Below are 25030 nucleotides of genomic sequence, written 5' to 3'. Positions count from 1 at the left end.
CACCTCTTCATGTCGGTAGCCTTAAAATATCAGAGTGAACGACACAAACTTGAGTGATAGACACATTTTTCCCTAAGCACAATTTACCCTGGCCAGAATGGACCATCTGTGTGTCAAATTAGATTCTTCAATGCTGATATTTTAAATGGTCACTGTCATGTCAACATACAGTGGGGAAAATAAGTATTTGATACACTGCTGATTGTGCAACTTTTCCCACCTACAAAGAATGGAGAGGTTTGTCATTTTTATTGTAGGTACACTTCAGCTGTGAGAGACAGAATCTCAAAAAAATCCAGAAAATCACATTGTATGATTTTACATAATTAATTTGCATTTTATTGCATGAAATAAGTATTTGATACAATAGAAAAACAGAACTTAATATTTGGCACAGAAACCTTTGTTTGCAATTACAAAGGTCAGACATTTTTCCTGTAGTTCTTGACCAAGTTTGCACACACTGCAGCATGAATTTTGGCCCACTCCTCCATACAGATCTTCTCCAGATCTTTCAGGTTTCGGGCTGTCACTGGGCAACATTGAGTTTCAGCTCCCTCCAAAGATTTTCTATTGCGTTCAGGTCTGGAGACTGGTTAGGCCACTCCAGGACCTTGAAATTCTTCTTACGGAGCCACTCAATAGTTTCCCTGGCTGTGTGTTTCAGGCCACTGTCATGCTGGAAGACCCAGCCACAACCCATCTTCAGTGCTCTTACAGAGGGAACGAGGTTGTTGGCGAAAATCTCGCGATACATGACCCCATTGATCCTCCCTTCAATACGGTGCAGTTATCCTGTCCCCTTTGCATAAAAGCACCCCCTAAGTATGACGTTTCCCCCACCATGATTCACAGTTAAGACAGTGTTCTTGAGGTTGTACTCATCCTTCTTCTTCCTCCAAACACGGTTTGTGGAGTTGATACCAAGAAGTTCTATTTTGGTCTCATCTGACCTCATGACCTTCTCCCATTCCTCCTCTGGATCATCCAAATGGTTATTGGCGAACTTCAAATGAGTCTGGACATGTGCTGGCATGAGCAGGAGGACCTTGCGTGCCCTGCAGGATTTTAATCCATGATGGTGTAGTGTGTTACTAATTGCAATGTTTGAGATTGTGGTCCCAGCTCTGTTTAGTCATTGACCAGGTCCTCCTGTGTAGTTCTGGGCTGGTTCCTGACTTTTCTCAGAAACATCCTTACTCTTAGGCGAGATCTTGCATGGAGCCCCATTTTCTAATGATTGTGCCAACAGTTGTTGCCTTCTCACCAAGCTGCTTACCTATTATCTGTAGCCCATCCCAGCCTTGTGCAGGTCTACAATTTTGTCCCTGGTGTTCTTAGACAGCTCTTTGGTCTTGACTATGGTGTAGAGGTTGGAGTGTGATTGATTGAGTGTGTGGACAGGTGTCTTTTATACAGGCAACGAGTTAAAACAGGTGCAATTAATACAGGTCATGAGTGCAGAGTAGGATGGCTTGTTAAAGAAAAACTAACAGGTCTTTATAGGTGGGAAAACTTGCAAAATCGGCAGTGTATCAAATATTTATTTTCCCCACTGTACTTATGCTTATTAGATTGCCAATTTAGCTACTACCAAACATGTAATATACTCTCTTTACCAAAAATATTTACCCTCATCCATCAAGGCCGGCGATTTTCTCGACAGTCATGATGAGGGGGCAATTCTGATTTATTAAGAGGAACATGCCTCTTAATGAACTAGGAGTGTCTGACAAGTAGCCTGCGCCTCTGTACACCATTCCAGAAATCTTACTTCAGGTATTGACTGGAGTAAGATTTCTCATGTGAGGAATACCACAGCTCGGTATGAATTTGACAAGCTGTGGCATCATGCCCCTGCTACACCCTCGTCCAGCCCAGTTCCGCACATTTTAGCAGAGCTGGGAGAAACTGGCATGAGAATACCAAAAGTCATAAAATATATGAGCAACTAAAAGTTGTGAGGTCATCATACTATTTATAGGGCTATTTTTGGGGGCCATCATGCTACTTGGGGGGGCCATCATATTATTTGGAGGGCTACTAGTGGGGCTATCTGTGGAGCTATCATACTATTTGGAGTGCAATGAAGCCGACGTTTCTTCCATTAAATGGCCTTTATCAAGGACAATCTATGAAAGTATGGGTAAATGGGATCTGCAGTCAGTCTCACATCTTGCAATATGTGAGACTGACTGCAGATCCCATTTACCCATTCTTTCACAGATTGACCTTGATAAGGGCCATTCAATGGTCGAAACGTCGGTTTGTTTTGAAAGATCTGTGATACAAGTTTTCATATAAAATATGCTTTTTAAGTGCAAATTTTGAGTGCCGAAGTATTTATTCTCACATATATATATATATATATATATATATATATATATATATATATATGTGACTTATGTCCTACTTCTGAGCACCATGATTCATAACAGTTGAGCGACACCTACTAATTCAACATTATTTTAAGTGCTATGTGGGGACCAATTATACTGTGTGCAGTGTTGTGTGGGGTCCATTATACTGTGTGCAGGGTTGTGTGGGGTGCATTATACAGTTTGGATGGCTAGTGGGGGACATTATAATGTGTGCAGGCCATTATACAGTGTTGAGGGTTGTGTGGGGACTACTATGCTGTATGGAGGGTTACTATACTGTATGGAGGGCTGTTTGGGAGTTTTCTTATTTTGTAGAGGGCTGTGTCGGGGCCATCATACTGTGTGTGGGGGACAATGGGTGCCATCATACTGTGTTGTGGGTCACTGTGGAGGTATCATACTTTGCGGGGTGTACTGTAGGTTCATCATACTGTGCGTGTGGAGGGTACTGTAAAGGAATCCACTGTGGGGTTATCTTTCTGTGTATGGGGGTCATGAAAGGGGTATCTTGGTGTGTTTGAAAACTAAGAGGCTTGAATAGGGCTTCAATTACTTTGTAAGGGTTGCAAAGTTGTGGGAAATGCTCTTCAGTGACATCGCTGAATATTATTATTTTTTTGTTGGGGGGGCTCAATTAGGACTTCTGCTATGGGGCCCTATGATTTCTATGTACTTTCCTGCTATACAGAGAGTCATAAAAAGCATGCCCCTTTATGAGGTTGCCATGCTTGATTTGAAAAATGATTTTGTGCTGAGACTCCCTTTAACACTATTCAGTATTGTACACAAACACTTTGTATTTCCATGATAACAAGCACATCACTGATATATGTCGGGATCATTATCATTCTAACAAGTCTAGCACATTGAACAATGATCCATCCTACACCAATGTTTACAGCTGCTTTTCACCCCAGCGGGGATCAGTCTGAAATGTGGCATCTAAACAAAAGAAAACCATGTCCTCTCCGTTAACACAGCAACATCTCGTGCAATCGTTTGTAGGAGGCACTTCACAATATTCAGTAGCTTGCAGCATCACAAGTAAGAGAACTGGGGCATCAAATTGACTAAATGGGAGGAAGTTGGGGCATAACCACATTTTATCAAAATAAACAAACATGATCACACGCAATCTCCAGAATTAATGACATTTGCAATTAAGGGGAAATCGTTAAGAGAAACTTTCATAAAACCAGAGATATTTCTCTGCTTGCACAATGTATTTAACCTCTTCCTGCCAAGGGAAGTTTTGACCTTTATGACAAACTATTCTTATTCATTTTTTTTATTGTCATTTTTAAGGAGCCATGACTTTTATTTTTTCAGCTTCATAGTTGTATAAGGGTTTGTTTTTATTTCGGCATGAGTTGTATTTGTCAGTGGCGTTATTTTTGGGTACATATAACTTAACAAATTTTAACTCCTTCGGTCTTATTCAGACGTCCGTTTTTCACGTATGTGTTCTATCCATGTTTTTCTCAAATGCAACACTTAACCAATAAAGTCTATGGTGCTACTCAGATATCCATCTTTTTTTGCGGACTGCGTGTCCGCAAAAAAAGATCAAGGAGACATGTTAGTTTGTAATTTTTAGCATGTCAGTGATTTGAATGTTTACAAGTTTTTAAAAAGTTTTTTCATTAATTTTTCATTATTTTGTACTTCCCTTAGGGGACTTGAACCTTCAATGGGTTGATCACTTGCTGTATACTATATACTGCAGGATATAATGAAAAACTCTGTGTCCTATAGCGCTAAGCTGAGATTCACAGGAAGACTGAGATGACCGCGATATTGGCAGCCCTCTGGGTGTCATAGTAAACCTTCGATCCATCATAATCACGTTGCGGGGGGCTGATGGGAGCCAGTGTGCGCATTTAATTTAAATACCTCTGTCAGAGATAGACACCAGCAGTGTCGGACTGGCCCAGCAGAGCTCCTGATAATCCTCTGGTGGACCCTCCCCCTCGCTTCTATAGGTTTGGAGCAGTGACCCTTTGGCTGAAGTCACATTGGGTGGTCTGTTTCTGTGGGGTAATCAACTCCTTCCTAGTTCACATAGTGCATTGGGTAGTGAATAATAGTGAGGGGTAGTGATTGGCAAGTGTGCTCGGCACTGCTCGATACTCGTTCAAGTATTTGGATGCTTGATCGAGTATCGAGCAGTGCTGAGTATCACGGGTCCCTGTAATAAGCTCATTTGATTCTGAGCCATGCCTAGCACTGAAGCAGGGAATTCCCCTGCTGGGAGCGCTGGGACTCCTCTGTCAGCCGGACTCTTTGTGAGCTCTCTCTCATCTACATCAACCAATCATATGTACACAGCCCCCTCCAGAGACCCAGCCACAACAGCACAGAGGATGTCAGGAGAGCAAGCCACAGCAGCACAGAGGATGTCAAGAGACCCAGCCACAACAGTACAGAGGATGACTTCAGAGTTCCTCTGTGCTGTGGGTGGCTCTTCTGACATCCTCTATGCTGCTGTGGCAGACTCTGCTGACATCCTCTGTGCTGCTGTGGATGGCTCTCCTGACATCCTCTGTGCTGCTATGGCAGACTCCAAAGTTCCTCTGTGCTGCTGTGGCAGGATTTCCAGCGTTCCTCTGTGCTGCTGTAGAAGGCTGTCCAGAGTTCCTCTGTGCTGCTGTGGAAGGTTCTCCAGACATACTCTGTGCTGCTGTGGCTGGCTCTCCTGACATCCTCTGTACAGTCATGGCCAAAAGTTTTGAGAATGACACCAAAATTATATTTTCCCATGATCTGCTGGCCTCTGGTTTTTATTAGTGTTTGTCTGATGTTTATATCACATACAGAAATATAATTGCAATCATATTATGAGTACCAATAGGTTATATTGACAGTTAGAATGAGTTAATGCAGCAAGTCAATATTTGCAGTGTTGCCCCTTCTTCTTCAAGACCTCTGTAATTCTCCCTGGCATGCTCTCAATCAACTTTTGGACCAAATCCTGACTGATAGCAGTCCATTCTTGCATAATCAATGCTTGCATTTTGCCAGAATTTGTTGGTTTTTGTTTGTCCACCCGTCTCTTGATGATTGACCACAAGTTCTCAATGGGATTAAGATCTGGGGAGTTTCCAGGCCATGGACCCAAAATCTCTATGTTTTGTTCCATGAGCCATTTTGTTATCACCTTTGCTTTATGGCAAGGTGCTCCATCATGCTGGAAAAGGCATTTTTGGGCGCCAAACTGCTCTTGGACGGTTGGGTGAAGTTGCTCTTGGAGGACATTCTGGTACCATTCTTTATTCATGGCTGTGTTTTTAGGCAAGACTGTGAGTGAGCCGATTCCCTTGGCTGAGAAGCAACCCCACACATGAATGGTTTCAGGATGCTTTACAGTTGGCATGAGACAAGACTGGTGGTAGCGCTCACCTCTTCTTCTCCGAATAAGCTGTTTTCCAGATGTCCCAAACAATCGAAAAGGGGATTCATCAGAGAAAATGACTTTGCCCCAGTCCTCAGCAGTCCACTCCCTGTACCTTTTGCAGAATATAAGTCGGTCCCTGATGTTTTTTTCTGGAGAGAAGTGGCTTCTTTGCTGCCCTCCTTGAAACCAGCCCTTGCTCAAAGAGTCTCCGCCTCACAGTGCATGCAGAAGCACTCACACCAGCCTGCTGCCATTCCTGAGCAAGCTCGGCACTGCTGGTAGTCTGATCCCGCAGCTGAAACAGTTATAAGATACGGTCCTGGCGCATGCTGGTCTTTCTTGGGCGCCCTGGAGCCTCCTTGACAACAATGGAAGCTCTCTCCTTGAAGTTCTTGATGATGCGATAGATTGTTGACTGAGGTGCAATCTTTGTAGCTGCGATACTCTTCCCTGTTAGGCCATTTTTGTGCAGTGCAATGATGGCTGCACGTGTTTCTTTAGAGATAACCATGGTTAACTGAAGAGAAACAATGATACCAAGAACCAGCCTCCTTTTAAAGTGTCCAGTGATGTCATTCTTACTTAATCATGACTGATTGATCGCCAGCCCTGTCCTTATCAACACCCACACCTGTGTTAATGGATCAATCACTAAAACGATGTTAGCTGCTCCTTTTAAGGCAGGACTGCAATGATGTTGAAATGTGTTTTGGGGGTTAAAGTTCATTTTCTGGGCAAATATTGACTTTGCAAGTACAGTAATTGCTGTTAAGCTGATCACTCTTTGACATTCAGGAGTATATGCAAATTGCCATTACAAAAAATGAAGCAGTAAACTTTGGAAAAATTACTATTTGTCTCATTCTCAATACTTTTGGCCATGACTGTACTGCTGTGGCAGACTCCAGAGTTCCTCTGTGCTGCTGTGGAAGGTTCTCCAGACATCCTCTGTGCTGCTGTGGATGGCTCTCCTGACATCCTCTGTGCTGCTATGGCAGACTCCAGAGTTCCTCTGTGCTGCTGTGGCAGGATCTCCAGCGTTCCTCTGTGCTGCTGTAGAAGGCTGTCCAGAGTTCCTCTGTGCTGCTGTGGAAGGTTCTCCAGACATACTCTGTGCTGCTGTGGCTGGCTCTCCTGACATCCTCTGTACTGCTGTGGCAGACTCTCCTGACATTCTCTGTGTTGCTGTGGCAGACTCTCCTGATATACTGTGTGCTCCTGTGGCTGGCTCTCCTGACATCCTCTGTGCTGCTATGGCAGACTCTCCTGACATTCTCTGTGTTGCTGTGGCTGGCTCTCCTAACATCTGTGCTGCTGTGGCAGGGTCTCCTAACATCTTCTGAGCTGCTGCGACTGGGTCTCTGGAGGGGGCTGTGTACATATCATTGGTTAATGTATATGAGAGAGAGCTCACAAAGAGTTCGGCTGACAGAGGAGTCCCTGTGCTCCCAGCAGAGGAATTCCCAGCTTCAGCATGGTGCCCTGCTCAGATTCAAACGAGCTTATTTCAAGGACTGAAGCATCTCTCTCTCCTAACTACCCAGCCGTCAAGTGCAGGTCTCCCAGAAAATTACTTGACTGCTACATTGACTTACATTATGCTCGGTACTCGAGTCGAGCCCGTCCGAGTGTCCGACCTGCTCGATTCGAGTCCTGAGCAACCCCAGCAGTTTACTGCTCGATCATCACTAGTGAGGGGGTGTCAATTTTTGAGGCAATAAACCAATGCTAACTGACACTAAGCTCCAGCGATAATTAAGCGTATCTGTCAGATAACTCCATTACTAATGCTATAATAGAGTGTTACAAACAAACAATATTAAAAAACAAACAAAACCACTATCCTACACCATCCCTCTTTAATAATTTTATTAATCAAGCAGATCCCATGTTGGTCCAACGTAGTCCATTAAATCCAATGTAGTCCATATAGTGATAAAAAAAATGAAAGAAATCTCTGATATTTAGTTTCACACGCACTAAGATAATGCACACAGCACTGTCCTCCTTTTTCTTGCAGACGTTAACCTTTCTTATTTGTATAGTAAATGGATGGTGGGCCCCAATAACAATGTTCTCTGGTGGGTCTTCTGTTCTCCAGTTCAAAACTGGACACTGTCATTTAAATGGTTAACAACCACGGCCAGAACTCTATATAATATAACCAGTATCTGTCATGTGTGGATGACACTCAGCTCTTGAGCCCCCTACACTCCTAAGAACACCTTCCCAGGATGTAAATACACCGTCCTTTTGCAGGGAGGGTTTAACGTTGAATTGGAGAGGAGAAGATTTGCAATGTATTTTTTCATGAAAATCACTGATGAAATACAGATGGTGGAAACTAACCCTATGACTAAACATTGATGAAACTCGGATTCAAAACACTGATAAAACTTGGACATTTTTTTTTGTGTATGTGAAATAACTCAGATGTCTGAATAAGGCCTTGTAGGTAGAAATATTGATACAACCACAATTCTGTCACTGTGTTTTTAGTTTTAAATTGTACGCTATTCACCGTGTTGTACAAATAAAGTGTTAAAGGGAATCTGTCAGTAAGTTTTTGAAAAAGAAAAGAGGGTTCCAGCTTCGTAAATTTGCAAAAGTTTATTCCATTAAAATAGATTCCAAAATCATGATGGGTTTGGCAATGCGTTTTGAACGCAAAGAACCTGCATTGCTCATCAAAAGTAGGTTTTTGCTATGTAATCTGAAGGCAGCATGATATAGGGGCTGAAACTCAGATGACAAAGATGTGTCACTTATTAGGCTATGTGCTGTTGTTTATAACAATAAAGGTTTTATCACCTGGGGATTATTACTATCAGGGCTCTCTACCACTTGCGATTAAATCGGACTAATGCAATCCGATTAAAGCTTTACCTCTGCAGTCTAGAAGGGGTACTAAGACTGACAGGATCCTGCAATCCGGCTGGCCTCAGAGCAGCGCTTACAAGCTCTTATGCAAAGAACTTTCAAGTGCGCTCTTTGCCTAGGAAACTGAAACTAAGAAGTATATTTAAAAATTGCTTGTTTTTACCATCAATTTGCAATTATACCCATTTGATAAGGCGAGACAACTGCTTGAGATAAGATATTTACATGCTTACAGTGTAAAGGGTATCAGTTATAGAGATATATCAAATGTTTGGATCAGTGGGAATTTGGATGCTAAGGTCCTCACCAACTGCTACACCAATCGCTCACAGTGGTGCTTTGAGTGATGATTGTAATCGCTACATGCATGCCTCCATTACTAAAAGCCATTGGTTCCCAGGAGGAAATAAGTTAATTTTATCCTGAAAGCCAAACCTTCCGTATATTAGCCAGACAGCATTGTGAAGCTATTTACCTGCACATTAACCCTACACCTGCAGGTAAATAGCGTTTTTGGAGCCGACAGGTTCCTTTTAACATGGCCAGTTGCCAGACCTATCCATCTATGGCATACATTGTATAACACTGTGTATGTTAGCAGAAGCTAAGCACTAGTGTTGAGCCACCCCCGTAGTGTTCGAGTTCGGTTCGGTTCGTCGAACACCCGTGTGTTCGCCGAACTGTTCGTCGAACTGTTCGTCGAACACCTTCGAACACCGTTAAAACCAATGGCAGGCAAACAAAAACACATAGAAACACATAGAAAACACCTTCAAAGGTGTCCAAAAGCTGACAAACTGCTCAGAAGACACAACTAACACATGGAAAAGTGACAAGTACATATAGTCATGCGAAAAGAAAAGAGGTGGAGGAGTAAAAGGAGGGGGAGACACAGATATAGGCATGTCATGCCCTTCTAAAATCCAAAAAGTGAGAAGCTGACACGTTCAGTCCGCTCCTGCCCGTGCCACCTCCGTGTCGCCGGGTTTGTGCCAGAGCCGCGGTGAACCCTGACGGCCAGCCCCCCTCTCCCAATACTGGTGCCTGTCCGCTGGTGGGTCGAGCGAGCCCCCCTGTGGTGGAGGCAGCTCTAAGCTTTTTAATTTAAATTGTCTCTCTAATTTGAATAAATACACTTTAAATCCATTTACAAGGATCTATTGGAGGGCAAGTCTCATGCCAGCAGCCGCGTAATTCCAGCTCCAGTAGCGTCCACTAAAGCTGCTGCAGTTAAAAAGCTTTTATAAGGATCGAGCTCGGCTGTCCACCGCAAGGCATCCTACTGCCAGTCCCAGCCCCTATGCCTTGGGGTGCCTCCTGATGCTCTTCACTGAGTATCCCGTGGTCCCGAAGCATTTCCTTTGAAAAAATGAAGTGTCCAAACTACAGGTGGTGTAGCTTGCTTAACAGCCGGGATAATCCGCTGACTAGCAGACCCTGCTACTAGGCACAAAGTATTTCCTGGGCTAGATGCAGTTAAAAATTTGTAATTAGATACTCTCGTTGGATGCTGAGAAAGCATTCCATAGAGTCTCCTGGCACGCCATATATGATTCTCTTAAAAAGCTTGGGGTAGGGGTCTAGGGCAGGGTTCCCCAACTCCAGTCCTCAAGGCCCACCAACAGGTCATGTTTTCAGGATTTCCTTAGTATTGCACAGGTGATGGAATTATTGCCTGTGCAGGTGATACAATTATCACCTGTGTAATACTAAGGAAATCCTGAAAACATGACCTGTTGGTGGGCCTTGAGGACTGGAGTTGGGGAACCCTGGTCTAGGGTACCCTTTTATAGCCAAAATCACGGCCCTGTATCGCAATATGTCACCTAGGCTGAAGATAAATGGAACTGTAGCACCCTGAGGGCTCGGTTGCTACAGAGGTATTGCACCTCACCCAGAGGTGTGATATCTCACTCTCAGGTAAGGATGTAGTGTGGATCAGGACCCGACACCTGCATGCATTACACCACATTGCCGTGGGGCAGGGCGACCAATATGCCCCTGAGATGGGCACGACAGTCCCTGTCCCTGGCTGGAGTGGGGGGAGGGAACACTGAGGAAGGGGAACCCTGTAGTGCAGGAGCAGGGAGGAAGCAGTTCCTGGGTGCATTGAGAAGGGAGTATAAAAGGTGGGCACCATCTTAGTTCAGTGCAGAGAAGTCTGAGCAGAAGTGGCAGGGAGCAGGGGCTCTGCATGAGCTCTGCTCCGGAGGCGGGCCTAGTAACAGAGGCCCAGGCCTGCAAGAGGGAGAAGGAAGGAAGAGGAGCGGAGAAGGCTCCAGGAACGAGGAATGAAGGGATCTCAGGGGTGCGGACGGGCGAGTCGCCACCGCACGCCCGAATCCACCTGCGTGGAGGGGTCAGGCCAAAGGGGGTGACCGCTCCCCGAAACTAGTGGAGGCAGGAAACGACCCTCAGCTAGAAACAGGAGGCTGTGACATTTTATGTGGCGCAGCCCCTCGCTACACCCGCTAGGAAGGCACCACATAGGGTCAGGGAAACTGGCGCCAAGTTTACCAAGAGGAGGCCCGAGGCAGCCGGACAGAAGTGTTGGTAAGAAAAGCCAGACAAAGGACACACAAAGGGGGTCCTGTGAAGCACTCCAAAGTTATCTGGGAGTTGTCTGAGCCCCTCACCTGGTGAGCACAGTACGACGTGGGCAGCCGTTACCTGCAGACGTGGTCTGGATAATAAGAACTGTGAGTAAAGGCCCTGGACTGCATCACTGACTCCGTGTCATTACTGCTGCTGCCCTGCACCATCACCCCCATCCTCCGCATACACTGCCCTGAGGCTATACTCCTCCCGTGGGGAGTTATGCTACGCTCTGCTGCACCCACAACACCAGCCTCAGCGGTCTGCCCTGGAGCGGCGGTTCACTCTGACCGCAATCCACGGGTGGCGTAGTCGGACATTTAAACATCAAAACCACATAAATAGTTCCGCCACTGGTTTGACCGCCCTGAGCCACGGAACCGGGTTGCCGCCACGGAGACTACAACCACCAGCATCCACCAAAAAGGGTCCGGCTCCGGGTGTCCCAAGGCCCAGGGGGCGCGTCAGAACATTTTCATCACCTTTCACAATCACCAATGGGACAAGGCAGGGATGTTCTCTGTCCCCTCTCTTATACATCCTAGTGACGGAGCACCTGCTCTCATCAATTTGCCATAACCCCAATATTAGGTGGATTGAGGTGGGAGGCACCGAGTACAAGTGCTCTCTATTTGCTGATGATGTCCTAGTATATATCACTCAATCACATATATCCATCCATGCTGTTATGGCTGAAATAGATCACTTTGTTACATGGTCAAATTTTAAAATCAATGCAGCGAAGTCTGAGGCCCTCAATGTCTCCCTCCCCAAATCCATATAGGATTCCATCCAGTCCAACTTTCCCTTTGCCTGGCCCTCACAGGGTATCAAATACTTAGGAATTCCTATTCATAGAGACCTCTCCCATCTATGTTATCTTAATTTTGGGCCCTTTATTGAACAACTCCATACAGACCACGGTTGGCAAGTTAGAACTGTAAGATTCACTACGTGAACCACTGGTGTTTTGTGGAAAAGCACATGTACACTGTGTTCCAAATTATTATGCAAAAAGTGTTTAGGAGTGATAAGGGAAGAATTTGTTTGTTTGTCAGTTAAACTCATTGATGGTGATGTGTGTCAGGGCTCTTTATATCACTGTAAGCAATTGCAGACACCTGTGCTAATTAGTTTGGCAGGTATGTCCAATGAAAGGCAAGACTACTTAAGAAGGCTGTCTCACATTATTAAGCAGCCTACATTTTCTGCCAAAATGGGAAAGAAAAAGGATGTGTCGGCTGCTGAGAAGCAACAAATTGTGGAGTGTTTAGGTCAAGGCATGACTACAATCAACATTGTGCGATGATCAGGATGAAGTGTCTTGGCAATCAAGAAGTATGTAGCTGATTCACAGTACACACGTGTGCGTGCTGATAAGGGCAAATTGAGGACTCTTTCCTACAGGCAATTACGTCAGGTTGAAAGAGCAGCGGCAAAAAAGCCTTGTCATAGCAGCAGACAAGTTTTTGAAGCTGCTTGTGCCTCTAACGTCCCCCGAACAACAAGATGCAGGGTCCTTCAGAGGTTTGCAGCTGTGCATACGCCATCCTGTCGACCTCCTCTATCCACTTCACACAAGCAGAAACGGCTCCAGTGGGCCAAACATTACATGAAGACTGATTTCAAAACTGTTTTGTTCACGGATGAGTGCCGTGCAGCGCTCGATGGTCCAGATGGATGGAGTGGAGGATGGCTGGTTGATGGACACCCCACGCAAACACGGCTACAGCGCCAACAAGGAGGAGGTGGAGTAATGTTTTGGGCTGGAATCATGGGGAGAGAGATTGTCGGCCCCTTTAGGATCCCTGAAGGCGCTAAAGATGAACTCCATAATGTATGTGGATTTTCTCAAACAGCACTTCCTGCCATGGTTCAAGAAGAAGAACCGTGTATTTCACAGCAAGATCATTTTTCTGCATGATAATGCACCATCTCATGCTGCACATAAAACATCTGCATCTCTGGCTGATATGGGCATAAAAGGGGACAAACTTATGGTGTGACCCCCATGCTCCCCTGACCTCTACCCCATTCAGAACCTTTGGAGCATCATTAAAAGGAGTGTCTATGATGGCGGGAGGCAGTTCACATCTAAGCAACAGCTCTGGGAGGGTATTCTGTCCTCATGCAAAACAATTGAAGCAGAAACCATCCAAAACCTGACAAATTCAATGGACGAGAGAGTTCAGAAGCTCCTTTCGAACAAGGGGTCCTATGTGAAAATGTAACATCACCTAGAATAAAGTTTTGAGTTGAAAACTGTTTGATTTCAGTTTCTAACAACCTGCTAATGCTTATAATTTCAAAAATGACCATTTTTTTGGTCTTTATTAAAATGAAAAGGTTGATCGAAAAGTTTGGGGGATCTAAGAGTGTGGCAACCCAGTAGTCATGATTACTTCGAATTCTGACAATATGAGGGTCATGCTGCAGGTAGTGCAGCAAGAAGGCACTTATGTGTCTTGCGCATCTCGGAGCCCCAAAATTATTTTCCGGGCTAGATGCAGCTAAAAATTATTATTAATTTTAAATCTGGTGAAGCTTTAGTATAGATGGCCTAATAGGATCAGTTCTGCACACTGCTACAAAGCCCAAATTATTTTCCAGCCAAGATACAGATAAACATGATTAGTAATTTGAAAGCTTAAAACGGTTGGTAGGGTGATTTTAACCAATCATCAAGCTTTTACTCTCCCCAGGATGACACAGGGGTAGAAAAGTCGTTTCGGATCCATGATTTGTTCATCTTTATGAACGTGAGTCTGTCTACATTATCAGTGGAGAGCCGCGTGCGCTTATCTGTCAGCACACCACCAGCAGCGCTGAACACACGTTCAGACAGAACGTTGGCTGCGGGGCATGACAAGATCTCCAAGGCGTAAGTGGCTAGCTCCGGCCATTTATCCAGATTGGAAGCCCAAAAAGAGCAAGGGTCCAGTGACACAGTCATGGCTTCAATGTTTACTTGGAGATACTCCTGTACCATCGTCTCTAGGCGTTGACTATGTGTCAGACTTCTTGTCTCCTGTGGCCTTGCAAAGGATGGGCTAAAAAAGTGGTGAAATGATTCCGCAAAATTGATGTTACCAGCAGATACTGTGGTTCTGTTACGGTTTGAGTGCTGAACACTTGACGGTCCCACGGTTGGCAAGTTGGAACTGTGAGATTCACTACATGCACCACTGGTATTTTGTGGAAAAGCACATGTAAGATTCTGCAACAGTCTCTGCTGATACTCCTGCATGCGTGCATCCCTTTCTATGGCAGGAATAATTTCTGCAAATTTACTTTTGTACCGGGGATCTAACAGTGTGGCAACCCAGTAGTCAGGATTATTTCTAATTCTCACAATTCGAGGGTCATGTTGCAGGTAGTGCAGCAAGAAGGCACTCATGTGTGTTGCGCATCCAGGAGCACCAAGTCCCTGTTGTGTTGGTGGTGATTTAACAATCATGCTTCCTTCCTCTGTCTTCTCCCCCCAACCTCGCACAACAGAAATGTGATCAAGGTCTCCCTCATCTGATGAGTCTTCCATCAGTTCGTCCTCCACTTCTTCCTGGGCTCCTGCACCTTCCTCACTAGTTTGGCTGCTACCATGCGCCCTGGTAAAACCATCTCCCCCACCCTCACATGCCTGCCGCCTTGGTGCTGCCGACCGTCTGGACCTTGCAGATGTTAGCCCTTCCGCATACAACTCCTCCTCCTCTACTTCCTCCACCTCCTCTTGTGCCACCACCTGACTCCGAATTCTGTTTAACATGTGCTCCAGCATGTAAATCACCGGAATAGTCATGCTGATAATGGCATCGTCAGCACTAAACATCTTCGTCGCCATTTCAAAACTGTGCAGAAGGGTGCATAGGTCCCTGATCTGAGACCACTCCTCCAGCGTGATTTGCCCCACCTCTGGATCTCGTTGGCCCAGGCTATACGTCAGAACGTATTGCACCAGGGCTTGTCGGTGCTGCCACAGTCGCTGCAACATGTGCAGAGTTGAATTCCACCGGGTAGGCACATCGCATTTTAGCCGGTGAAGTGGCAGGCCCAACGACTTCTGTAGAGATGTAAGTCGCTGAGCTGCGGGATGCGAACGGCGGAAGTGAGCACACAGCGACCGTGCCCTCTGCAGAAGGCCATCTAGTCTGGGATAGTGGGCTAAAAATTGCTGGACAACCAGGTTCAACACGTGAGCCATACAAGGCACGTGTGTGACATTGCCCCGGCGAAGGGCCGCACCCAGGTTTGCAGCATTGTCGCACACGGCCTTCCCTGGTTTCAGGTCCAGTGGAGACAACCATTCATGAAATTGGTTCTCCAGAGCTGACCACAACTCCTCAGCTGTGTGACTCACATTTCCCAGACATTTCAATGTAAAAACCGCCTGATGACGTTGAGCCCTACTGCCAGCATAGTAAGGAGGTGTGCAGGATCCCTTCTGCGCAGTTAGAAAGCTTGTGGCATGACCAGACAGGCTTTGGGTGCAGGTGGAAGACCGAGAGGAGGTTGAGGAGGCAGAAGCAGTGGAGGAACTTTGAGATAAAGAGGATTGACGCACAACTCGTGGGGGCGGCAAGACTTGGACAGCAGCCCCTTGTCCTGCTGTCACCATAGTTACCCAGTGCCCAGTCAGCGACATGTAACGCCCCTGTCCATGCCTACTCGTCCAAGTGTCTGTGGTGAAATGCACCCTGTCACACACAGAGTTTCTCAAAGAAGCGGTGATGTTGTGTGCGACATGCTGGTGGAGCGCAGGCACACCTTTCTTTGAGAAGTAGTGCCGACTGGGCATCTAGTACTGGGGCACTGCGACGGACATAAGGTCTCGAAAATCCTCTGTGTCCACCAGGCGGAAAGGCAGCATTTCTGTAGCCAAGAGCTTGCAGATGGTGAAATTCAACCTCTTAGCTTTCTCATGGCTAGGAGGAAATGGTCTTTTACTTGTCCACATCTGAGGGACCGAGGGCTGGCTATTGTGCTTAGACGGGGTTGATAAGGGTGCCCCCGGCAAACTGCCGGTCTGTGAGGAAGATGCAGGCGGACATGTTAGGTTGCCTTGATCCAAAGGTGGTGCTATCGATGTCGGACAGCGCTCAACACCAGCTGGTGTTACCACCTCCAAAGAAAATGATGACCTGCCAATCACGCTGGCTGTTGCGAGTAAAGAGGTGGCAGGTCTGCGCCCCAAAACAGGTGTGACTGCTGTCCCCCCAGTCACAGAGGATGAAGAGGCCGCGGATGCACAAGATATGGCAGACGGTGGTTGGCCCGGCCGGCTAGGCCGCATTGTAGCACACTGAGCTTCCCACTGCAACTTATGCTTCATGTCCATGTGCCGGTTCATGCATGAAGTACTCAAACTATGTATTTTTTGGCCTCTACTTAGCTTTTGCTGACAAATGTTACAGATAACACGAGTTGGGTCATCTTTATCGATCTGAAAAAATGCCCAGGCTATGCAAGGCTTAGCACCCATGCGACCTGAAGAGCCACCACGACTTGTGGTGAGAGGCAGAGTTGTGTTTGAGGATGCAGTTGTTGACGTGCTTCCAGTACTACGTCTCTGTCCAGGAAGGCGCAACCTGACCTCGTCGTCACTAGCATCTTCCTCCACCTCCTCTGCTGACCTCATCTCTTGGCTGACTGTGGGTTGACAGTAAGTGGGATCTCCAACCTCATCATCATCACCCTGTGCGTTATCACACCCGTCGTCCTCAGAGCCAACCTGTTCCTGCCCTGACAAAAAACTAAAGTTGTCGCTCCAATCAGGTATTTGAGTCTTATCATCGTCTTCCTCATTGTCTCCACCAACAGGAGTTACAGTTTGGGAATGAGGGTCTACATTATGGTCAGAACCTTCTGCGTCTGGTCCTGGATCCGACTCATAAAGATTCTGGGCATCAGTGCAGATCATTTCCTCGTCTGGATTCACAGAAGCGCTGGAGCCGACCTCTGATTCCCAGGCTATAGTATGAGTAAACAGCTCTGCAGACTCAACCATCTGTTCTACCTCATACTCAGACGGGCAGCTGGAGATTTGGGAGCTGTGAGGAAGCAAGTGCGATTGGGGTGACACCTTTGACGACTGGAGTATTTGTGATGTTGAAGTTGATGTGGAGGAGAGCCCACTTAAAGGAGCACTTGATATCCGTTGAAGCACCTGCTGTTTTTGTGCCTCATCTGGAATTTGTAGCGATTGGCGTGGCCATAAGAAAGGGATCTTATCACATTGTCCGCTAAAAGAAGTAGACATTTTAGTTTGGCTGGAAGATGGTCTTTCTTCTGCAGATGTTACTGTTGCTTTAACACCTACCCCACGGACACAACCTTTTTTCCCCTTCCCAACACGCCTATTCCCCTTTCCACCAGCAGCAGGCCTTTTTCCACTCATTTTGGTGGTTAACTAATTAACAACTCTGGAGTTGTTTGCACAAAAAAACAATGGATGGGAACCGAGCAGAGCTGAGTGGCCAAACTGTGGTATTAGGCCAAAACTATTGGCTGGGTTAGATGCAGAAAAAAATTATATTCAATTTGCAACCTGATGGAGGTCAGTATAGATGGACTAATAGAGAAAGTCCCACACACTGCTAGAAGGCCAAATATTTTTTCAGAGCTAGATGCAGATAAAAATTATTTTTAATTTGCAACCTGATGGAGGTCAGTATAGATGGACTAATAGAGAAAGTCCCACACACTGCTAAAAGGCCAAATATTTTTTCAGAGCTAGATGCAGATAAAAATTATTTTTAATTTGCAACCTTATGGAGGTCAGTATAGATGGACTAATAGAGAAAGTCCCACACACTGCTAGAAGGCCAAATATTTTTTCAGAGGTAGATGAAGAAAAAAATATATGCAGTTTGCAACCTGATGGAGGTCAGTATAGATGGACTAATACAACAAGTCCCACACACAGCTAGAAGCCCAATATTTTTTCAGAGCTAGATGCAGAAAAAAATTATATTCAATTTGCAACCTGATGGAGGTCAGTATAGATGGACTAATAGAATGATGCTATGCCCAAAAGATTTTACTTCACTAGGTGCAGTAAAAAAATTGGTATTCTATACACAGGTGGTATATCTTGCAACACAGATAGGCTACTCCACTGACTAACACACTCTGCAATAGGCCAAAAAGGATTAGCTTTGCTAGATTCAGCCAAATGCTGTGAAAAAAACTTGCACAGCACTGGCACAGACCTGCCTGGCAAAAACTGATAGGAACTGATGTAACCTAGTCCTGAAAAGGACTGCAATTACAATTAGTCTTTACTCCCACAATCTATCTATTTAAGAGCACAGACCTGCCTGATAAAAGTCGTAGGAAATGCTGTAACCTAGTCCTTAAAAGGACTGCAATCACAACTATTCCCTACTCCCAAGCTATCTGTAGATTTGTGCGAAAATTGGCTTGAAATTAACAAGGTATAGCGCACACAGCAACAGCGGTGCCGTCTAACACGCAGCTGCAGCAGTGAGAAAATGGTGGCGACGGGGAAAATGGCTTGGTCTTATAGGGCAAGGACATGTGACATACACTGCCAATGACACATGCCCTTGCTTGGTGAAAAAAAGCACTTCGCTCCGTGTGTGCGCTGCTGATAGGCTGACAGATTGCACCTCCCCACTGTAAATGCGGGAAAGAGAAAAAAAAATGGAGATCTTCATTATTCCTGCAGAGATCCATCCCCTGCCCCTCCCCCCACCCCGCTGTACACTCAAACTGCGTATTAACATTAATTTTCATCATTACTGAGAAAAAATCCAGTTATGATTTTGGTGCACGAACAGTTATCGAACATAACCTCGAACAGCCGAATTTTTCTCAAATTGTTCGTGTTCGCCGAACGGCTCGAACACCGCCCAAAACAGCTCGAATTTGAGATTGGTGAACAGTTCGAGTAGAACAACGCTCATCTCTACTAAGCACATGCACAGTGTTATATATTGAGGATAATAATAAAAATGTGCATCACTCTTGTTCATGTGGTCATGGGTAGGTGTGGTACATCTTTGCGGTTGCCAGCATAGCAAAATGGTGCTATTGTTTGGTAACAGTCTGGTAGTGCTATTCTATCATTGTATGGTACTTGATAGTATTTGGATTGATCTTCTCCTTTGTGATCAATCATAATGATTATTTGTGTATATTACCACACCTGTGAATTATGAAGATGATTTTTGTGTGTTGATGGGCTTTTTAGTGGGGAATATTCAGGCTTAGTGTCCAGGGCAACATGAGGTGTAAGTATGGCCCTGGCAACTTTCATTCCATATGTACCACTGATCTGCGCAGGGAGTTTATGGAGTGCACTTGGGAATATTGTGGGGGTTTTTGTTTTGTTTTTGTCATCACATTGTTTCTAGAAGTTGCTGATTGTATACATGATCCATGTTTTTACTGATTGTAAACAGACAAGTTGTAGCTATACAAAGACAAAATCTTACCTTTAAACGGAAGCATACAAGCCCCAGAATAACCTCTGCACATATTTCAAACCGATCGTCCTTTTTCACAAACTGCAGAAATTCCTGTGCCAATCGTATATGCTGTGAAAAATATACCATGATAGAATATTAGCAAGTGATCTTTCACAACAATCTTATTATGATAAGTCATGCTTAGCCGAATCAAAAATTGCAGACTAATTTAATTTTAAGAAGATTTGAATCATCACAGCCTGAGATAAGATATTTTACGGCTTGACTGCTGCCAAGTTGCTTTCCAGCTTTCTCAGCTGTATCTATACTGCTAATTAGTGTATATTCACATTTGCCCTTTTTTTAGGAGTTTCTTAAACTGGTCTGCTCCGAATATTGCCTGAAAAAGCACTCAGAAAATGCTAGAAAAAACTCTACCTATTCATTTTTATTGAGAAACAACATTGCAGTTCATACAGTCGCCAAGCGATTAAAAGAAATAAGAAGCCTATTCTTCAGGCACTTTTTTGCTATAAAGTCGCTCCATACTTTACTATAAAAATGAAAAAAAAAAACAGGAAGGCGCCTGGGCATCTGTTTGAATGGTTTATAAGCGTTCTCACCTAAAAAAAACCACACGTTTTATTCATTGCTTAATGGATTTTAAAAAAACATGAGAAAATCACCCCCCAAAAAACAAAAAGCACTTAAAAAAGAAAATGTTAACAAAATGCTTCACTAAGATTAACAAAAATGTTTTGGGACAAAAAAGCCAGAGTTTTTTTTAACTGATTTCTGCTTGAAAAAAATCATCATTTTTGACTACCCCCCAAAAAAACATAGTTTTACCATAATCTAAAGGTTTGAGCAGATAAGCTGAGTAAGGATTGATAGTAGTCGTGAACACTTATTATATATATACCTATACAGATCAAACAAAACTAAGCCTGTTAGGAATTTCATCATAAAAAATCTCTAGATTTAAAAAGCGAAGAATAAAGGCAGCACTTCAATATGTTCAGGGAAAAAATCAGTAAAGTTTATGCAATAGTTCAGCTTCCACCATGAAACCTTGAAAAACGTTTCAGCTTTTGCTGTGATGCTTGAAAAAAGCTTTATGGTGTAGGCATGAAAGCAGAAATGGTGTACTTAGCTGGATAAACTGTACTTATATTTTTGCTGGACATACTGGAGTGCTGCCATTTTATATATAAATGTATGATTATTTGATATGTAATATATATACACACATACTTATATATATACACAGCGGGTGAAATAAGTACTGAACACGTCACCAATTTTGTAAGAAAATATATTTCTAAAGGTGAAATTCTCACCAGATCTAACAACCCATCCAATCCACACAGGCAAAGAAATCAAACCATAGATGTCCATAAATAAAATTATGTGTAATAATGAGAAATGACACAGGGAAAAAGTATTGAACACAGAAAGATTGAAAGATACAAAAAGCCATGGAAAGTCATGGCACCAGCTGAAATCTATCAGTAATTAGAAAGCAATCCTGCTACTTAGTGAAAAATAATATCAGATGGTTTAACTGATGGTCAGTAAAAAGATGTCTCATTACCAAGGTGCCACACAAGAAACATCTCAAGATGGGTAAAACCAGTCAGCTGTCTCAAGTTGTTCGCAACCTTATTGTTGTAAAACATACTGTTGGCATTGGTTACAGAAGAATTTATAAACTACTGAAGGTAATAATGTAGATGTGTAATAATGCACAGTTATATGTAATACTATGAATATATATATATGTATATATTATGCAAATGTTCTTTGGTTATTTTAGTTGTGGAGCTGTCTGCCATAGAAAACAGAAAACTTAAAAAATGGAAATTTCACTTGCTGACTCCCTAATCTGGATATACTGCATGAAAGTTTGTGAATCCTTCTGAATTTTCCAGATTTCAGCATAAATTTGAAACTACATCAGATTTTCATTCAAGTCCTGAAAGTAGATAAAGAGAACCAAATCAAACAGATGAATAAAAAATATTAGAGTTATTTTTTAAATGACACCAATGATCCAAGATATCCAAGATCACGTCTGTGAATGGCAAAACTATGTGAAGCTTTGCTTTGTTATTGACTCTATGATTAAGGGCACATGTTGTGCCAGAAATGTTTCAGAGTGACTATGCCATTATCAGCATATTTTTTTTTAACTTAATGGATACCAAATAAAGCTTGAAGAGTTTTTTATTCAAATTTGGATGTGCTGTCCTTTTCCATTTTTCCAGTCTTGAATTATTTTCTGTGAGTCAGCAGTGGCACCCAATATAATAAGACTGGAGTCATTTGTCTAGTTGTACGGTGAGTGACCTATATTTTTATTCTTATCTGGTTATTTTGTAGCAATAACTGCATGTAACCATTTCTAAAAATTGTTGATTAGTCCTGTACATCAGCTTGAAGGAATTTTTATTCGATTCCTCCCTACAAAGCAGCTTCAACTCAACTGTTATGTTGGTGTGTTTTCTCCAATGAACTGCTCATTTCAGGTCCTTTTACAGCATTTCTCAGGACTTTGACTTGGCCATTCCAAAACTTTAACTTTATTATTCTTTAACAGCTTCTGGACCTCCCATGAACTTTAAATGCTTGGGTGGTCTGGCTCCTACTCTGCAGTGATGTTCCAAAACATCACTGCATAGTAGCGCAGTTACACACGATAGTATAGATGCGGAAGTGGGAATCCGGCTGTCTCTGAGTCCCTATAGAGAAGGCACAGATTGATTATTACCATCTGTGCTTTCTTGATCACTGTATACACAGCGTTTAATAACAACCGTGTATGCAGTAATAGGAAGCGCTGGCAGTATTTTCTTCTCCATACACAGTGGTCATGTGATCACTGTGTATAGTGAGGGAGCAGGAGCTGCTGGAGACCCCAAAAGCTCTGCTATGCAGCCAGGAGACTGCATTCCCTTGTAACTGGGGCTAATATACCAGCCCCACTTACAAGGGAAGTAACATTACAATAAAAATATTTCAAAATTTAAATATCCTTCCCCCCAAAGGTCTTTTATGACCTTATGAGGGCACATTGTGTAAAATAAAAGAAAAATAAATTAATTAAAAGTAACAAGTAGAAAATAAATAGATAATTAAAAAAATTTCAGTGTCAATCCAAAATGCTGTTACAAGACCCACCATGTAAAAATAAGTGTCCAATATCTAAAAATATTTGTTAAAGAATGGGGAACACATTTTTTTATGAGCAGAGACATTTATTTCCTTTATTTTTCCAGCAATATCACCCAATATCAGCAAAAAAAGAGAGATATTCTGACACTAACATAAAATGAAGTACCATGTATCACAAAAAAAATACGCAAAATTACTTTTATATCCAAATATGAAAACGTTTTACTGTTCTTTAAAGCACATGTATAAAAAAAAAAAAAATGTGCCTGGTCAGGAATGGGGGGAAATGGCCCGGTCTTCAACTAGTTAACAATCCTCTTGTAGAATGACTTGTGTTTTCATTGATCCATCAATAATGGCAAGCCATACTGGCCCATATTCAGCAAAGCAGCGCAAAATAAAATTCTACAACTACCGTGTTTCACAGATGGTATAACATTTTTATACTGTAATAGTGTTTTTCTTGCTCTAATCCTAACTAGTGATGAGCGAGCACTAAAATGCTCGGGTACTCGTTGCTCGGATCGAGCAAATTGGAATGCTCGAGTTCTCGGTCAGAGTAATAAGCCCAATGTAAGTCTATGGGAAACTCGAGCATTTTTCCGGCGGCTCCCCCCGGCGGGCTGCAGAGGGCCTAAAAATTGACCAAATCGATGGGAACACAGTGTTCAAATGACATGGGAACAGTATGAGGAAGACACCTGGAAGCATTTCTGACTCCCAGGTCACTGCTGTCAACAATGTTGTCAGAGGTATTACCCACTTTTAAGGACTCACAATAAAGCATACAAAAACGAAACCAAAATAGATTTTCCTGGGAAATATGTTAAAACGGTTGTCCACTACTTTATATGATCCCCAATGTATTCCCCCATGACACATAAGTGTTTCTCTAAATACCTTGTGGTGCCTTTTTTGCCTGTGAGCGGTGCTGTCACTGGCCGCTTACAGGCATTACATGACCCCCGGATGCCTGTGTCACATCAAGTTCCGGCTGCAGCAGGGGGTACTCACTTCTGCGTTCCACAGTGGATGCTGGGCTGTGGGCGGGGTTACCCAGCACGTCACACCCGGCATCCACCGCGTGCTCTCCCTCTCCTCATTCACTGGGAAAGCGCGCGGTGGATGCTGGGTGTGATGTGCTGGGTAACCCCGTCCACAGCCAAGCATCCACCGCGGGGAGCGCGTCACTGATGTCACTCCTCACTTGACGTTACATCAGTGACGGGTCACGTGATGCCTCTGAGCGGCCAGCAATAGCGCCGCTCAGAGGCAGAAAAGGCACCGCAAGGTACTTACAAAAACACTTCTGGGCCCCGGGGGGATACATTGGGGGGTTCATATAAAGTAGTGGACAACTTCTTTAAGGAACATCCTTTCCAGGGTAATGACTTGTATATAACGCAAAATAAATGACCAAAACAACAATGCTCCTCCACACCCTGGGCTATGTTCACACGTAGTGTTTTTGATGCGTTTTTGCACTTTTGCATTGCTTTCAACCGTGACAAATGCATTCACCGGGAAATGTCATTTTAACATTTTACAACCTTATCTGGACACATCCTGTTTCATTTATGAAGGAGGGATTGTGAAAGTCACAAACACTATTTTTACAGCCTTACTATTCTTAAAGGGCCAGCAGTCGGCTATGCTTTGTTGTTCCCATTATTAACGAGTGGGTCTCCTATACTGTTATTGCGTATGCAGTGACTGCAAGAGCTGCCAAAAATTTGGACGCACCCCAATACCCCTTTGAAGAGACATAGAGGAGGGTCTCAGTAAAAAAATTGTTCCCATTATAAAGGAGTGGGTCTGCTATAGTGGTAATGCCCATGCAGTGACTGCAAGGGCTGCCAAAATTTTGGAAAAACCCCACTAACAATTTAAACACACATAGAGCTGGGCCACAGTAACGACATGTTCCCATTAGAAAGGAGAGGGTCGGCTATACACTTATAGGGTATGCAGAAAACTGTCACAAAACTTTGACAGTGTTCACCTGCCTCTGCTGGATTGCATTTGTGTCTCTCTCGCCAGTACTCCTTGGTTGTTCAAGGAACTGTGACCTCTGCCACCAGCATTTCAGATGGTAATTTTTTAAATATTTCCGCAACAAGGGCCTTCTCGTACTGCACCAATTTATTAGTCCTGTCCTGCAAGGGAATAAGAGACAGAAA

General features: G+C 43.9%; 1 protein-coding gene across 2 annotated transcripts in view; it reads right to left on the bottom strand.

Moving 5' to 3' along the window:
* DDC (dopa decarboxylase) overlaps positions 1 to 25030 on the bottom strand; it is a 379409-nt gene that overhangs the window by 25159 nt on the left and 329220 nt on the right. For both annotated transcript variants that reach the window (XM_073678337.1, XM_073678336.1), the window contains exon 13: positions 19704 to 19805. In XM_073678337.1, the coding sequence (XP_073534438.1) occupies positions 19704 to 19805 (102 nt within the window). The remainder of the gene's footprint in view (positions 1 to 19703; positions 19806 to 25030) is intronic.

The sequence above is a fragment of the Phyllobates terribilis genome, unplaced genomic scaffold (assembly GCF_046119375.1).
Source record: "Phyllobates terribilis strain yellow unplaced genomic scaffold, ASM4611937v1 Scaffold_4__5_contigs__length_816908805, whole genome shotgun sequence".
In the NCBI taxonomy this organism is placed as follows: Eukaryota; Metazoa; Chordata; class Amphibia; order Anura; family Dendrobatidae; genus Phyllobates; species Phyllobates terribilis.
This window is presented reverse-complemented; position numbering and strand designations above follow the sequence as displayed.